Source organism: Mirounga angustirostris, unplaced genomic scaffold (genome assembly GCF_029215605.1).
Source record: "Mirounga angustirostris isolate CCGP_5_RB_7025 unplaced genomic scaffold, mMirAng1.0.hap1 SCAF_4, whole genome shotgun sequence".
NCBI lineage: Eukaryota > Metazoa > Chordata > Mammalia > Carnivora > Phocidae > Mirounga > Mirounga angustirostris.
This window is the reverse complement of record NW_026991712.1, coordinates 89,945,090-89,963,517: the sequence shown is the minus strand read 5'-3', so window position 1 is coordinate 89,963,517 and position 18,428 is coordinate 89,945,090. Positions and strand designations below refer to the sequence as shown.

The window sequence follows — 18,428 nt, the reverse complement described above, 5'->3', positions numbered from 1 at the left end:
TTCGCAGAAAAGAGTGTGCTTTTTCTATAATGATATGTGTAGAAATGCTGCACTATCCAGGCTAAGATAGGTTAGTACTGAGTAGTTTCAGTAATTGGTTGTGTCCATTGTTCATATGCTGAGGAATTCCAATTGTTTTATGTGGTTCTTATATCCCTTTCAAAATTAAATAATAAGAATTCATGTGCATGTGCACAGTCAAGAAGACGCTATCGGGGGGGGGGGGGGGGAAGCTATCCGTAACTAAAAAGGCTGGCACAAATATGACTCAGGATGGCCATTTTCAATCTTTCAAAATGTTCTTTATTAAGAAAAAAAGCTACCCATTCATTCCTGATCTTAATCTACTAAAGAATTTCTTTTAGGATCAAGATATAAAAGGGAAAGAAATGCTAAACAACTTTCCTTGGATTATGACAAACATAAATCCATTCTTCCCACTTTCAAAAAGATTTAGAAAGGACTGCAAATCCTCAAAATGGAATTTTGAAGTTTAAATAATTCCCATATTATGCAAATGTTCATTCAGAGGTAAGGTGTTAAGAAGGGTAAAACTTAAGTCAGTTTGGTACACAAAATATTATTAAATCCGAAGTCACATTATCTATGACTACAGGATTCCACCGAATTGACAACAAAATTATTTATAGTGGGTAAATGTGTGAGCTCTGGAGTTGGGCAAGAGGGGTTCCAAATGCTGGCCTATACCCGTGATCAGCTGAGTGGCCTAGATGACCATTCCTTAACCTTTCAGTAAATAGGAATCAAAAAACCTACTATAAGGACCAGAGGAAAAAGGTGAAGTACTTTTACCAAGTACAGTCAAGCATCTGTCACATAATAAACCCTCGGTATAGGAAAGCTATTGTTACTGCATATAAGCTCCATAAGAACAGAGATTTTCGTCTGTTTTGTTCACTTTATTAATAAGGAGGCATGCCTCGGTCTGCTTTCATGCATATACTCCCAGTTCCTCCAAAGTGACATTCACTTTTATCTAATATTAATTACATTTAAATGTGCTATCCTTAGTGTACACCTCCTCTCTTTTACCATAAGTGGTTTCAGCTGTTTTTTTGGAAAGATTTAAATTACTGGAAAATATTTTAAGTGCCTTAAGAGTATTTGAGTTACCATATGCACCACTTACATTTTCTGTAAACAGTGTGCTTACACATAATTATAAATACCTCAGACTATAAAAGAAAACCTTTCATAGTATTCCCACAACTGAAAAACAAAGTCTTAGAAATAATTATAGAGGGAGCAGAAGGGAGTGGTAGGTAGAAGACAGTTTACTAAATCAGCAAAATAAAATGTGGAGTTTTGTCTTAAAACAAAACAAAACAAAAACCTGACAACCATTTGCTCAAGGCTGCCAAAACTTGAGAATAAGCAAACTGTCATGGGAAACAAATGTTAAAATACGAAACCCTTTTCTGAGAAAGTAACTCCACCAGTCCTGGCTAATCCATTACTGAATCACTAACAACACCAGCCCCGCTGGCTTGTCTTAACCACTACAGAGAAGTCCAAAGGGACAGGCAGGGGCTCACAGGCAAATATTTTCTCTGCTGTCACTGACATTTTCAATATGGCCCCACACCTTTTCCCTCCCCCACTCTTCCACTCCTTCTCTGTTCCCTTTTCGGATCTCAAATTAAAAAAAAAAAAAAAAAAAAAAAGATGATTGACATACAGACAGATCATTTGAGCAATGAATGCAGAGGAAAGATCACTAGAAAACAAGAGCTTGGATTCGGGCCCCAACCTTGACCTAGCTCTGGGTCCTTTGGCCAGTCACTTATTTGGGCTTTAGTTTCCGCATCTGCAAAACAAGGGTGGACTAGATGGATAATCCCCCACCTGAGATCCCAAAATCTCCAGGAGCCCCTAAAGGTATAATAACAGACCATAGGACATTTTTATTATTTCAAAATGCCTAACAGAGATAGTCCATTAAGTGCTATAAGGCTAATCAAAACATTAAATATTTTGGGTTTAGACTCCGCATGGTGACATAGAATGGCACGTGATGATGTTTGCCATATCATATGAAATTGGGGAACAACTGAGTTGGACCTGATATTATCCTTAAAGATACATCTCAGCAAAATCACCATTTCTGTAGTAAGCATAACAATCAACCACAAATGTTTGATTAATAAATAATGGGGAAATGAGTTAACACCTATCCGTGAAATTTGGGTAATAGACAAAATTTCTCCAAGTTGCAAGTACACCCCATTAAGGGAACAGACTCAAATACAATACCCCTAAATATTTATAGGGTCACTGAAAACCAGTGTACAATCTACATGCTGCAAAGGTGAAGCTCCTATTTCTCACCAAGGGTCCAAATCACTCATCCACTTTTGATTAAAGTGAAAGCAACAAGAAGTCCATACTGCAACATAAAATAACACCACCAACAATAACTACTAGTTACTGCACTCTTACTATGTGCTAGGCATTGTACTATGAGTTATTATTACATTATACACTTATTAATTTATTTAATCCTCATAACAACCCTAATAATTATATGCTGCTATGATCTTCATTTTATTAATAATGAATTTGAGGCTTAGAGTGCTGAAGAAACTTGCCCAAGACACGGGGCTAGTATGTTCAGAGCCAGACTTAAACGTATCCCCACCTCCTCTCCCTATACGGTGACAATTCCCTCTCAAGGAAGTTTCCAGAAACACAGCCAGGAATGTCCCCAGGCAGAGCCCTCAGGAGTCAGGCCATTGCTCCAGAGAGCAGCCCTCTGAAGATCTCATAGCTGTGGCCCATTTTGGCTTAAAGACTCATCCTTAGGGGCGCCCGGGTGGCTCAGTCGTTAGGCGTCTGCCTTCGGCTCAGGTCATGATCCCAGGGTCCTGGGATTGAGCCCCACATCGGGCTCCCTGCTCGGCGGGAGCCTGCTTCTCCCTCTCCCGCTCCCCCTGCTTGTGTTCCCTCTCTCACTGTGTCTCTCCCTGTCAAATAAATAAAATCTAAAAAAAAAAAAAAAAAAAAAAAGACTCATCCTTAATGAGAACTCTCCTCCTCTCAGCCCAAATTCAATCTGCTTGTCCTGGTGATAGAAATCAACTAAAGGAAGTCATGGGCCATCGGTCAATGGATGTCCATCCATTTCTTTTTTATTCAGAAAATACAAAGGATTCCTAATAGCTGATCTCTATATTCAAAGAACTTCCAGTCTAATGAACTAATTCATATCATAAAAACATGTATCTTTAGTATACTGGAATGAGTAAGGACTGCGGAGACAGACAGACATAGCTTTAAATCCCAACTCTGCCACTTAACTAACTGTATTATCCTAGGCATTTTATAAGCCTGATTCCCCACGTAATCTACTCCCACCTCGTAGGGTTGTTGTGAGGTATAACTGTATGAAGGTACATAAAGCGCCATGGTTGACTGCAGAGGCTCTGGAGCCAGATAATCCTGGCTCCATTCTTCATTAACCACATTATTCACCCCAACACCCAAAGCTATGAATCTAAGTTCCAATTTCCTTATCTATGAAACGGTTATATACTGTATACCCTAAAGGACAGCTATGTGAATTAAATGAGGAAATATATGTAAAGCCCTAGCAAAATGATGGACACATAGTAAGAATTCAACAAAATGTTAAAAAAAAAAAAAAAAGCTGAGGTTTAAAGAGTCAAACCATAAGTTTTAGTCCCAGCTCTGTCACTTATTATCTAGAGCTAAACAATGGTATACAAACCAGTAACTCCTCTGAGGTTCAGTTTCCACCACGGTTTTGTGAAGAATAAAGGAGGCAATTATATAAGAGGGTTCTGTAAACGCTACCTTGCTATGTAAATGTTGGGACTGTTTTACTTTATGAAAATAAGTTGTATGTTAGTTATATTGACTGAACCTTCCAAATACTATCTTCATCTCTAAAATGGAAAAACAGGCAGAGAAATTTTAAGCCATAGAGGGATGGCTGATGGTTCCAAAAGAAGGATGGAGAAAGAGGTGCCTGGGTGGCTCAGTTGGTTAAGCGTCTGCCTTCGGCTCAGGTCATGATCCCAGGGTCCTGGGATCGAGCCCTACGTCGGGCTTCCTGCTCAGCGGGGGGCCTGCTTCTCCCCCTCCCTCTGCTTCTCCCTCTGCTCATATTCTCTCTCTCTCTCTCTAAAAAAAAAAGAAGAAGAAGAAGAAGAAGAAGAAGGATGGAGAAAAGGACTGGGCCAAAATAAATTCAGACCATGACAGAGCAGAAAACAAATAAGCCTTCAAGAAGAAAGATGAGAATAAGCACCCATCAACCTGTTTTTAATCAGCAGCTTCACCTGCTGATTAAGCCTCTCAATGCACAGTCTAGGCATAAGAATTCTCTAATTTCCTCCCAGAAAGAGTATTAGACTTCAGGGTAAGAAAGAGCTTCACTATCAAATCTCTCTTCCCACCCACAAATTAACTTTGTGGATGGGGCACAGAAACAAAGACCAGTGACTGGACACAAACCGAATCTCTTAACTGGCATTCTCTTAACCACACCTAAAAAACAAAACAAAAAGAGTCCCAATCCTCTTCAGAAAGGTTTCCTTCTTTGGTTGGTCAGAAATGTCCTTGTTCCCCAGGTCTCTTCATGCTAAATACGGCAATAGCTGGCAAACAACCAGCCCAGTAAATTCCAATGATACTTAAGAAAGCATTCATATTGCCTGAAATTACTCTGAATCAAACACTTAAGACCTGCAGGCTTCCACATACAACAGTTCAGCTGGAGCTCTTAATGTCAAAAGCAGCAGGGTACCTTAAGAACATACAAGCTTGAAAAACAAGCAGTCTACTCTTCTTTATTGCAACATTCTTCAGCAACAACATTGATCCCCTACCCACTGTGCACACAGCACTGCACTAGGCAGAGGGAGAAATGGAAGAAACAGGTGGTGTCCATGGGGTGCCAAAACAACAGGTTGATTCAGCCCATTCTGTCCCACAACTAATCAATTTGGTGAGGAGAGAGTGGAGGGAATCTTAGCCATCCTGTTGTCTGCCCAAACTGACTGGCTAGACCACAGTACAATTATCAATTAGGTCAAAATGTCAGATTTAGTAGTGCACTAGTCCTGCCTTTTAGGGATGTTACATACTTCAAAAATCTCGGCCCTCCAGGAAGATAGCGCATAAGCAGATTACCCTCAACCCACCAAAAATCACATATTTAGCTCCAGAATATACTGTTTTCCTCCAGTATCTTTTCATAAAATGTTAAATGTGCATTTCCTGAGCACATACAACTGACAGCTTGTTGTTTTATGATACAGATTAGAATGTTAAACTAGCTAAAGAAAATACCAGTAACAGATACAAAGAAAACTGACCAAGCTCACTACAAGTCAAAGGATTAAAAAATTGACCTACTGAATAAACAGTTTTTGATATCAATATTGGTAGCAATGGGTATTAAGGAGGGCACTTGTTATGATGAGCACTGGGTGTTATATATGTAAGCAATGAATCACTAAATTCTACTCCTGAAACCAATATTACACTACATGCTAACTAACTAGAATTTAAATAAATATTTGGAAGAAAAATATATATATATTAGTAGCAATCTGAAATGCTGCAGCACATTTAAGACAAAGGACTAATATTCTTAATATAAATCAGTAACAAAAAATGAATACCTTGAGGGGTAAAAGACACAGTTTACCAAAACAAGTAAATAAGCGGCCACTGACCATATGAAAAACCATTTAATATCACTGTGTAGTCAGGGCGGCGAATTAAGGTGAGGTAGCATTTACCACTTGTCAAATTGGTTAAGTTTTAAAAACAAAAACCAGTGCTGAACACAGTTGGCAACACTGACAATTTCATATTCTGCTGATGGAACTATAGTTGGTCAAACTATATGGAAGGGAATTTGGCAGTGTGTATCAAAGTCACAAAAAGGTCCATACTCTTTGGTACAATAACTTGACTTCTGAGAGCTCAGGGTGAACAAAAAAATATTTCTACCAAGATTTATATATAAGAATTTCATTATAGCATTATTTATAATTATGAAAAAATTACAAACTAAGAACTGATTTCAGTTTGTTAGATATATAACTGATCCTTAAGATAGAACAGTATGCAGCCTTTAATATTGTTAAAGAACATTTATATATATAGGAAAATGTTCACAGTATTTTAAGTAGTGCAGAAGCAGATGATAAAACTATACATATGCTAAAATCCCAACTGCAGTAATAGACACAGAAAAAAACTGTCTACAATGTATCAAAATATTAACTGTGGGTTTTGGTTGGAGGTGATGGAATTATTGGAGATTTTAATTTTCTTTTATGTTTTCCTGTTTGTTTTTAAATTCTGTTTCCCAGGGCATCTGGGTAGCTCAGTCATTCAGCGTATCAAGCTCCCTGTGCAGCAGCAAGTCTGCTTCTTCCTCTACCACTCCCCCTGCTTGTGTTTCCTCTCTTGCTGTCTCTCTCTCTCTCTGTTAAATAAATAAATAAATAAACTTAAATAAATAAATAAATAAATTCTGTTCCCCATTTTTTTTAAATCACTCTCTTTGACATAGCAATTTTTCTAGCTTAATGAGGAAAAATCCTAATGAGGAATTTTTTTTCTGTATGAAGATGAATATCATTTATATAGAAAAGAAATGGAACCAACTAAATATGCAATCAAACCAAGGAATGGTCAAAACATAGTAACCCTGGGTGCCTGGGTGGCTCAGTCGGTTAAGCGACTGCCTTCGGCTCAGGTCATGATCCTGGAGTCCCGGGATCGAGTCCCGCATCGGGCTCCCTGCTCGGCGGGGAGCCTGCTTCTCCCTCTGACCCTCTCCCATCTCGTGCTCTCTCTCTCTCTCATTCTCTCTCTCAAATAAATAAATAAAATCTTTAAAAAAAAAAACAACATAGTAACCCTATTAATAAGAATATTGTTGGGGCACCTGGGTGGCATAGTCAGTTAAGCATCCAACTCTTGGTTTCAGCTCACGTCATCATCTCAGGATTGTGAGATCAAGCCCCACATCAGGCTCCACACTCAGTGCAGAGTCTGCTTAAGACTCTCCCTCTCCCTCTCCCTCTGCCCCTCTGCCCCTCTCTAAAATAAATCTTAACAAAAGTCTTAAAAAATAAGAATATTTTAAAAACAATATTATTTAACCAATAAAATTCAATTTATGAAAAGTGCTTAAAAATATGAGAAATATTTATAACCACCAAAGAAACACAGCACAGTAAAGTGTGTATATATTATGAATCAACAACATTTTAAAACTAAAGGTAGAAAAAAAAAGACCAAAAGGTGTATACCAAAATAGTGAGTGGTTTGATTGTGACTATTTTTCTCACACTTTTCTAGATTTTTCAATGTTCTTAACTACTTTTAAAATATAATTACTTTTTAAGTAAACTCCCCCTCCAAAAATATCTTGTAAAGGTGCCAGAGAAAATAAAAAAACTATAAATATAAGTAATTATGTATAAACATGAGGAATAATTATTACTATGTAAACCTACCTTAAAATAATACAATGTTTGTTTTTAGTTACAACCATTTTCCTTATATCTCTTAGGAAGTATATGTCACAGGAGTCATGAAATATTGTCACTTACTTTAAATAGTAACACAGGACCAAGGACTTGAATGATTCATAAGATACGTCTTTCCACTAATAATCCTCATAAAGATTAGAAAGTGCTTTAAATGTTGTAATAAAGTAAATGTCCTTAACATTTCCAATTAAAAAAGATCTAGCAAATAAATAAAGGCATGTTCACAGTAAAGAAAAACATAATAAAAATCATAATCAAAATATACACATCATCAAACTTCAATGAGTCTCAACACTTTCTGGACAGACAAAAAAGCATGTGAAAGCAGAGAATTAAACAACAGTTTCTTGCAGCTTACTACAATTACCATTTAGAGAAGTTAACACATTAACACTGTCTGGTTTCATATTCAGAAACTCAACAGAAGATATTAGTGAGTAAACACTATTCAATTATTCTTATTTGAATGTTGGATAATTGTGCCAGCATAACAACCTGTCCCTCTTAGGGTCTAGTTAAAATACACTATTTAATCTTCAAGGCTTAAAAACTTTCCAGAATCTCCTCACAAGACAAATGAGAGGAAAAAGAGATGAAAAAGAAACAACAATTTTAAAATGCACCTGCCTCTGAACAAGGTAGTCTACTTTAGAATGTAACCACAGCTTCTTGTACAGCACTTTATTCAGCAAGCAAAATTGTATTTTAAAGTGATGCTATTTGTTAAAAGACAACATATTATTAAGGAGACGATATCCGACTCCAATCAAAATATTATCATCATGTTTTCCTTCATAAAATACACACATGCTTTCTTCATATGATTAAACATATATAAGGGTGGGGGAGCTACTCTTAACCCAGAAACAGGTTCTGCAACACCCACAGATCCAACCTGTCTTTGTGAAGCGATGAGTCCATCTTGGCATGATGTTTGGCTGATGTATTCATAGAACCAGAGTCACTGCCCAGGTGCCAATATTCTGAAAGGAACTGACTTGAAGACTAGAAACTGCCTCAGGCAGGCCTCTGGGGAAGGTGCTTCAGTCCAAGGGGAAGAAAGACCAAGGCCCCTCACTGAATGGCCAAAGTCCAAGGGCACCAGAGCTGGACCAAGATAACTGGCCCTCAGTTCAAGAGTGGCAAAGGACAGTAAAATGACCCCCAAGACTTTGTTCAATAATATCTAGTAAAACACAAACTGTGAGGAGCTGGTAGAACAGGGTTTTGCCAAGACAAGCTCAGTGGGTGAGGGAGATGTGAGCATGATTAATCAGTACCACCAGGCAGCAACTCTGGGTGTGTCCATACTGTACCTCAGTCATTGCCTGTCCATGACAAGAAGTTCCTTCAGCTACTGTCACCGAGAACTAGATCTTCCAAAGAAGATGTCTCCGCCTTAACTTGTCCTAGATCAGGCCCCGCATCCAGGACTAAGAACACAGCCCTCTCTCTTGCCACAAACCCACTGATAGACATAATAGATACCACAAGATATGCCAAATTTACATTTAGACCCCCACCAGACAAAGTGGTCTTTATCTTTTCCCCAAGTTAAGTTCTGATACTTCTAAATTACAAAAGAGAGAGGGGAGAATAGCAGACAAGCCTAGCAGGGGTACTCTGGGAGTCCCTATTCTGTAGTAGACCTGCAGCTTACTCCCCTCGACCCTACAGCTCTTAGTCACCCTGACTGCAGGAAACAGCTTTCTGAGACTGTAGATAAGTGACTTAATGGCTTGTATTTCATATTCCTAATTGTGTGCTCATCTGCCTTATCTCCACGATGATGTCAGCTCCTTGGGGGCAGGGCCCTATCTTCTGCTTGGTCAATGATTCCCACACATCTACAAAAGCAGAATACCCTATACTCCCTACCACATGATGCAACACACAAATTAAGGATAACAACACACCACAATCCTCCCTAACACACCACTGGGACAGCAGAGCTACAAAGATAATAAATCTTAGAGCCAATAGCTAGGGCTCCCACCAGAGTTATATGTAGAAGCTTACATATTTATTCATATAAATAAATTAATACAATAATTACCTCACTTTTCTCCCTCCAAGCTCTGGCTTTTATCATCCCTTCTTCTTGGCTTTACTCTTCTTTTTAAGGTCACAATGTATTTTCTGCCACACAACTGGTATTTGCCTCAAAAAGGAGAGGAAGACAGAAAGCACAGATCTGCAACAAACCTTGTACCACTACAAATGAACACTGCAGTTGTCCCATCCAGAGGCCATGAGCCTATCCTTTCAGATCTGAAGCCACTTTCTAGTTCCTATCGAGGACAGCAACATTAAGTGTCTTTGTTAGAGGAGCACTCCTGGGCCCCTTCTTGCAGAATGCTCTGTTCTGCTCAAGAGACCCTTGATTCCTTCTTTATTCTCCCTTCCTTATTCCGTTTGCTGCAGCAGCCCAGACAGCCCTAAGGCAGGACTGCCTGAAATGAGTGATCTTGATATCTTTTTGCACTAACACATCTGAGGGAAATCCCTGACACCAGATATGTGTTCACGGGTGAACAAAGCAGACATCCTCAAAGGCAGTGTCATCGCAAGGACTAGGACGGAATTCCTCAGTGGACACCAAAAAAACCATGGAACACCTATGTATTCTGGCATCTCAGGTAACATTCTGATGAAGGGATAAGGAGGCTTCCACCATATACAACATATACAACATTTACAACACATACACAGCAGCCCTAAGACTCTGAATAGTTGGCAGACTATTTTTTTAAGACAAAACAAACGACTAGCCTTATGGGGATACCAGAGCAACTTCACCAGCAAGCTAGGCATTTAGCAAGAAGCAAGCACTTTCAAGGGTAAAAAATGACCACAAGACCCAGGCAAAGCAACTATCTCTAGTACTATCAAAGAACAAACAAACAAACAAAAACTAAACCAAAAAATCCTTTGCTTCCCCAGATTCACTCTGCAGTGATTCCAAACTTCCCTAATATATAAATTAACTGGCTATTTCTTAAATATACAAATTCCCAAATACTATTTCAGACCCACTGAATCAGAATCTCCAGGAAAACACCCCAGACAGAATCATCTTTGTGCTCCTCACTAACTCCTTTTATGGAGGGGTAGGTATCAATTCAGTAAAGAGCACCCCTTTGGGTCCTTGTTACTCATGCAGGGCTCAGGACTCTATAAGGCAAATTCTTGAGAAAATGCCAAGGGGCACAAGTCATACGGAGACAGATTACAACTAAATATAAGAAAATCTTTCTAAAATCAGAGTTGTCCAGAGATGAACTAAGCTGGCTCCAAAGGCAGGAAGCTACTACCACAAGAGTTGGTGAAGCACAAAGAAGGTAGGCTACCTCTTGACCAGGATGCTGTAAGAGGAGCAGACCCAGCATGGAAAGGATAGAAGGACTAGATGAATTTTAAAGTTTCTGCCAACACATAAGTCAACAAAGAGGAAAATTTCAGCTACCCATTAAATAATAAAAATAGTATAAAAGTCTGTAGGTGGGGTCAGCTTTCAACTGATCTTTTCTCTTCAAAGGAGAAAGGAGCATAAAGACACACCCCTGACTCACCATCAGCCTCTCCTCCAGAATGTCTCAAAGGTGGGGAGGACAGAGCAGGAGTCACAGGTGCTGTGACAGAGCCGACCTGCTGCTTGGATGACTCTGCATGTTGGGCATAAGCCAAACAAGTTTCATGGACCAGAGAAGGGGTGTGTGTGACACGGTGCCTACCCTCAAGGAGAAAATCTTGTTGTAGAGATAGCTCAGGCACTATATGGTTCTCTCAAAGTTTTATTTATCACATCTCATCTTTAGAGTTGTTTGTGATAGTGGTTTTTAGGGAACTCTCCTGGTAGGAAAAAAACTTTACTAAATGTATATATCCTCTTAGTCTAACACTAGTTTGCAATATCCAGCTCATAATGAAAAAAACTCAAAAAACTCATCAAAACAAACATAAACTTAGTTAATTCTAATTTGGAAAAAAAACATTCCAATAATCCCCCAAATGACCAAATTACAATAGAGTGTGGCAACTCTGAACAAAATAACAGAAATTGCTGGTCTAGTAATATAGTAATACAGGAAACAGTAGAAACAGCTCAAGTGAGAGGCAGGGGGTGGCCAGGGCCTTTGAGGTTAAATTCCAAAGTCAAAGTGACCTTTATGATTTGCAGAAGTGATCAGAAAAAAAATAAAAAAGAGAGAGAACCACACACACACTGAAATTCAAAATGGCAAGTTTAAATAAAACATCTGGGGAAGGGAAAAATTTGGTTTTTCCCCAAATGTAAGGTAAGCAATGACTCTTGCAAATACTATCAAAAAACAAAAAACAAAAACGGTCTTGGATTACCACAGTAGTCTAGAATAAGAAAATAATAAAAGTAATTGTTCAGGGCGCCTGGGTGGCTCAGTTGGTTGGGCGACTGCCTTCGGCTCAGGTCATGATCCTGGAGTCCCGGGATCGAGTCCCGCATCGGGCTCCCTGCTCGGCGGGGAGTCTGCTTCTCCCTCTGACCCTCCTCCCTCTCATGCTCTCTGTCTCTCATTCTCTCTGTCTCAAATAAATAAATAAAATCTTTAAAAAAAAAAAAAGTAATTGTTCAATTGAACAAATATTTATTGAGTGTCTATTAGATGCCAAGGCACTGTGCCAGGTACAGGGTAAGGGTATTAGGAAAAAAAAAAAAAAAACGCATAAATGAAAAAACAATTCTCTTCCTCAAGAAGTATACATGAATAATAAGCACTTGAGGATGTTCTAAGTGTTTTCGGGTACATGAGCTCATTTGTACAAAAGATAGAAGTGGTGTGGAGAGTGGAGGAGGCACTGGACTGAGGACCAAACGAGAGAAATTCTAGTCTTGATTCTAATTGGCTCAGTGACTATGGACAACATACCTGAGCAAATGGAGGACCAAAATCCCTCCCACAAGATTACAATACTAATTAAATACAGACCTGGAGGAGAATGCTGGTCTTCTGGCTCCTAGTCCAGTGATCTTTCCAAAATATTATACATATGGTAGACCAATAAAAAGAGCAGAATAGAAGAAAATAAAACCTTTTGGTTTCAAGTCATTTGCAAAGAAGGGGAAGAAGAGAGGAGAAGGAGAATCAAGAAAAAGTAGGAGGAAAATGAAAGGTTCAAGTTGTGGCATCCAGATAAAGATGTGAAGAAAGAAAGCACTTAAATAATAAGTAGAAACACAATATAAGGATAATGTAAAATCTCTTATTATATTTTCATTCAAATAATGGCTTAGGATTTTTTACTCTAAAGCTACTAAGGACGAATAAAGGGAGTCCAAAATTATATATATGAATGAAGCTTAAGGAAAAAAAGACAACAGAGAAGAAAAGGATCAGGGAGAGGAATTATAATATATCATTCGAATATATGAAGCCCTTCTAAAGAGAAAATGGGAACCTATTGTGTCCAGATGAACAAGAAGAAATGGCATTATACTCAACAGCTTTTATGTTAGCAATTTTAAAAATCTGATAATCAGAGGGCTAAACACTGGAATAGCTGACTAAGGTTAGATTAATTCTGGAAATTATTAAAATTAAGAAGGAAAGATGTTCTTCAGATGTTCTTCAGATGCTAAACTACTGCATTTACACACTATACACACTTCAAGGCAGAATAATGAACTATCAGTGGGTTCCAACAGGTTACTATAAACCTTGAAAAATACAGATTCTCAGACCTCCTGTATCAGAATCCCTGGGTGTTGAGTCCGATTTTTGATTATCAGCTGATTTTGATGTAGCCAGGACATGAAGCTTCATTCTATTACAGGGGACGGGGTAAGGAGAGGAAGCACTAGGAATGGCATCAGAGTGGGAACTAGATCAATGCAAATTTTGTGGGCAAAATAGAATTTCTGCGGGTGTGATATTTTTAAAATGTATTGTAAGGCTGCTCTGAAGCATCCAAGCATATCCCACTGAATTTAAACATTTTCTAAAGGTCCTGAAGTCAGCAAATACAATTCAGGTAAACCAAAAGTTACTCCTCTATACCAGAGGAAGCCTGTGGAAGAGACAGTAGAGTGGGAATAGGGCAGAAGGATGCGAAGGAGATGTGGGTAAATATTTTTAAAAATCAAAACATCAGGAAAAAGGGGCACCTGGGTGGCTCCGTCGTTAAGCGTCTGCCTTCGGCTCAGGTCATGATCCCAGGGTCCTGGGATCGAGCCCCACATCGGGCTCCCTGCTCGGCAGGAAGCTTGCTTCTCCCTCTCCCACTCCCCCTGCTTGTGTTCCCTCTCTCGCTGTGTCTCTCTCTGTCAAATAAATAAATAAAATCTTAAAAAAAAAAATCAGGAAAAAGAAGAGAGAGACAAGAGATAATCACTCTCCGTCCTCCTCCCTCCATCCCTCCACCCCTGCAAAAGAATAATTATATAGAAAGAACAAGAATAAAGAAAGAGAAAAGGAAAATAGTTTTAGGATAAACTTCATCTTCATCTGAAAGAAAAAAAGAATTGTCTTTGTGATTTTTTTTTTAAAGCAAGAGAAGAATTCAGCTGAGAAATTATCTAGCAGGCTTCAAAACCAGGGAATCACTTCCCATTACAAAGCAAAAGAAAACAAGGAACAAGAGGTGGTCTTGGATAGCTGTTTAGACAATCAGACAGATGGACTGACTGCTTCTTGCCTTAGGAACTCAGTGACCTTTAAATTAACAACTGGCCACAATCCCAAATACAGGAACACTCAAAAATTTGCAAGTGTGTGTACCTTGACAAAAACACAGGAACAGATTAAGAAGATTCAAGAAGCCTTCACTGCTAGACTCTGAAAAGATTTAAGATTTATACCCAAAAACAGGTTTTTAAATCTCTTTTATTGCAGTAGTTTAGCATCTGAAGAACACCTGTCTAAAAATCAAAATAACCATATCTAGTCCTTTGAAGTAACTGACTAACACTCAACTTGTCCACCTAAAAGCTAGCTGGTAATAGCAATACCTCATCAGTACATTAGTATAAAAGAGGATATCATTCTATGTACTGAGGTCCTAGAATGAGAGAAGCCCTATGTGTCAAAGTATCCAACTTCTGACATTGAAATTGTCAGTGTTACTAACAATGTTACTAAATAGCTTACTATTTAACACTTAATTTTGCAAATCACTTTGCAATCCTATTTATTATTCCCTCCAACTCTCTAAAGGAGATTATTTCTTTAGTTTTTTTCATAGGTGAGGAGAATACCTATCATGAAGATTAAGTTATTTACTACAGCAAGTTAATGGTAGAAACCAAGGATTGTAATCCTCAGACTAGCCCATTGTTTATAATCCTTATCATAAACCTACACTTACAGTCAAGCTTTCACTCAAAAGAAAAAGGAAAGGCAAAAATGCCATGGTGTTTCGTTAAATGCTTCTGAAACAATGATTTCTGGTTCATCATCACAGTCTCCTGGCCCACTTCTGAAATTCTTAGGGTCATAGAGGTGTATGGAATCTGAGCTTTCCAAGAAGGATCTGGTTGATGCTGAACAACTCAGCACTGTGATAAAAAGATTAAAAAAAAAAAAAAAAAAAAAAAAAACTTGTTCTCTTGGCATGCCAACTATCTGTTAACAATGAACAAAGAGCAGATTTTTCTGAAGCTCATCATCTTCTTAACCTTTTCTTTGCAAAAAGACATAGCTCATGTACTAGTTTTTTTGGTAAAGGTAAAATCTTCCCTCAGATTAGGCTAGGAAAAGAAATCCCTATCAGTTTAACAAACATGCACAAGCAGAGTTCATAAAAAATAAAACACAGCCCTGCCCTGAAACGACTTTCTGAATACCTTTTGACTGCCATGGGTTTTAATATACATTCTCTTAATTAATCCTATTAGCTGGGTAATTTCATTCCCATTTGATTGGTGAGTACAGCGGAGCTGGATTTGAACCCAGGATTACAGAGGGTTCCAAAACCCAAGCTCTTTTCTACTAAACAGTCTGAAGAAATTCGGAATCTAAGACTGTGGGTGGGATGGATAAGACGTGATTCGATTTCCCCTTCCTTGGTCCAACCGTGTTCGGAAAGACTGTGGCTGATATCCAACCATAAAGAGGCTTTCCAAGAAGCACTTTGAATTAACGTATCCACTTTTCCTCACCCGCCCCTGCCCCACCCCCAACCTTGCCAAAAGCGCAGCAAATGCCGCTGCCAGGTTGGAGGAGTTGGTGATCGTCACACCACATTCCTGGGGCTGGACACAGACTCCGAAACAGCGCCCGAGCTCAGCGCCTCGGAAAGAATAACAGCAGTTGAGATTTTTAAATCATGTGGCTCAGCACGCAGCCACACCAGTTTCCCTACTACTCCCGCCTGCACCTTTCAAAGACTCGAGCAAAACACACCGGATTCATCGGGGCCAGGGATTCGGAGCGTCAGGGCTCAGGCGCGCCACGAACCCTGTCCCCATCCACACCAAACCCACCCACCGGACTGTGCGCCTCCCTCGGGCAAAGCGAAGTCTGGCAGTGGCGGTATGAGCCGTTGAGCGGCTCGGAGGCCCTGCCCCCGCTGCCTCCACGCCAGAATCTGGCATTCCTTCGCTCGGCCCGTCCGCGGTCCCCGGCCGGCGAGGGTTCGTCTCGGGCAGCCGGCGCTCGGCTCTCGCTCGACCCCAGGAAACGCGGAACCAAGGGGCAAAACAGCCCCACTCCCGAACTCAAGCGCCCGGGAAAGCGAGTTTCTGAGGCTCGCGGCCCGGCCCCCCTTCAGCCGAGGAGGCGTGCGGGGGGCCACCCGCCGAGGGGCGTAGGAGGCGGCGGGGAGTGCGGGGGCGGGGTGGGAGGCCCTGACGGTGCCCAAACTTTGGGGAACCGAGGGGCCTCACTCGGAGCCCGGCCTTCTCGCAGAGAGGAGGACGGGGGGGGCGGGGGGGATGATCGCCCCAGGTGGCCGGCCGGGCCGGGGCGGCAGTGCGCGGGCCCCGGCGCAGGGGACAGCACCCCTCGACCGGATACTCACCACGCGCGGGGGCCGTGCAGCACAGCCAGAGCGCCAGCAGCGTCCACAGCGGAGCGGGGCGCAGGGCGGGCATCTTCTCGGTCTCCTCCTCCGCCGCCGCCGCCTGCGCAGATCCACATGAGGAGGGGGTCCCCACAGAGGGTCCCCCACTCTCTCCTCTCCTCCTGCTTCTGCGGCTCACGGCCTCGCGCTGTGCCCCGAAGCTCAGGCGTAAATGCCCCCACTCGCCGCACCCCAAGTCTGCCGCTCCCGGGCCGCCGCCTCAGCCGCCGCCCGAAGTTTGGCTGAAACTTTCTCGGCTGTGCAGCGAAGCAGCCTCGTGTGTCCTTCCGCCTCGGCCGCCTCCTCCCACCGCAAACCCCGCCCCCCTGTCGCCGCGGCCCGGCCCCGCCGCCTTCGGCACCCAGGGGTTTCCCGCAGGAAGAAGCGCCGGCCCGAGCTGCGCGCGGAGGGATCTACTACGAGTGCCCCGACTGCCCCTCCAGCCTTCTCCAACCCGCGTCGGGTCTCGACGCGCCTTAACTCGGTCGCCGCTGGACTGCCTCGCTGGGCTGGGCCTCTGCTGAAGGCTGGGTGATAGGACCCTGAACTTCAGACGCTAGGGTTGCCGAGATCGTGAACTTGCCGGGAGAGACAGACCTCTTCCAGTGAGATAGGTATCACCCCCACACACCCACACTTAGACACACTCCGGGGCCAGCTGGAGGAACGCGGTAGAGAAGGACCAGCGCTGTCAAAGAAGGAAATGGGGGCTCAGGCACCAAAGCCCATTGAAAAGGAACATGGCCATCAGCTGGGCTGAGCTACACCATTCATTCATTCATTCATTCATTCATTCATTCATTCATTCATTCCTTTAGCAGATATTTCTTTAACTGCCTTTGCGTATCAGTGTGCTCGGCACATGGGATGATACTAAAGACGCAGGATGCACAAGCTACTTTTGAGGAGAATCCTGCAGGATTCAGGGAAGGTTTTGCTAAAGATATTCATTGTAACATTGTAAAAGCCAACAACTGACATATATGACACCGCGAATCCCTGTAAAAGCCAACAATTGGAAACAACCTAAATCCCACCCATGAATAATGGATGGTATATTTATAAAATGAAATGAAATACAGCAATTAAAGAGACTACATTCATATATTCAATAGGGATAACTCAAGAATAAAATGACAGTGAAAAACTCAGGGCAAAAGGAAATATAAAGTGTATCATTTACGTATGTTTAAATTTTTCAAAACAATACTATGTATTATTTATGGATGCATACCGTACAATATATAGTAATAGAATATAACCAGAATAGTGGTTACTTCCAGGGAGGAGAGTGGGGGATATGATCAAGCATGGGTACATGTGGGCTTACTCTTTGTAAAAGAAAACAGCCGAAAACAGAACAAGCAAAAAGTTTTGTGTGGTTGTAACATTCCAAGGGACAGCCACTATAAAAGCAAAGGTACAGATAAGGGAATAAGTAGATGAGTTCTGGCACTGTTTGCAGGGACAGGAGTCAAGGAGGGAAGGGGGGGTGGGACTAGATTGGTAAGATCTTGAAGGACAAGCAGAGAAGGGGGAGAGTAGTTATCTCTCAGATCATAGAAAACCACTGAAGGCTTTTGAACCGAAGTGAGACTCGATGAAAAGGAAAGTTGCTCTGATAATCCTGTGTAAAATTGATTGTCAGGAGCAAAAGGTGAACTGGAACCCAAGGACCAGTCAGGAGTTTGTGAAATACTCCAGGCATGGGGAGATGAAGGCCTGAACTAATGAGGTAAATGTCAGAATGGAAAGGAAGAGATGGATCTGAGACAATCTTGGGCAGGGGAGGGGGCGTGCAAACCTATGTGACTAATTGGATGTGAGAGTTTA

General features: G+C 41.2%; 1 protein-coding gene across 1 annotated transcript in view; it reads right to left on the bottom strand.

The window, feature by feature from the left end:
* NOTCH2 (notch receptor 2) overlaps positions 1–16,865 on the bottom strand; it is a 171,671-nt gene extending 154,806 nt beyond the window's left edge. The window contains exon 1 of the mRNA XM_045896837.3: positions 16,554–16,865. Coding sequence (XP_045752793.1) covers positions 16,554–16,626 — 73 coding nt within the window. The 5' untranslated portion in view covers positions 16,627–16,865. The remainder of the gene's footprint in view (positions 1–16,553) is intronic.
* Between the last annotated feature and the right edge of the window lie 1,563 nt (positions 16,866–18,428).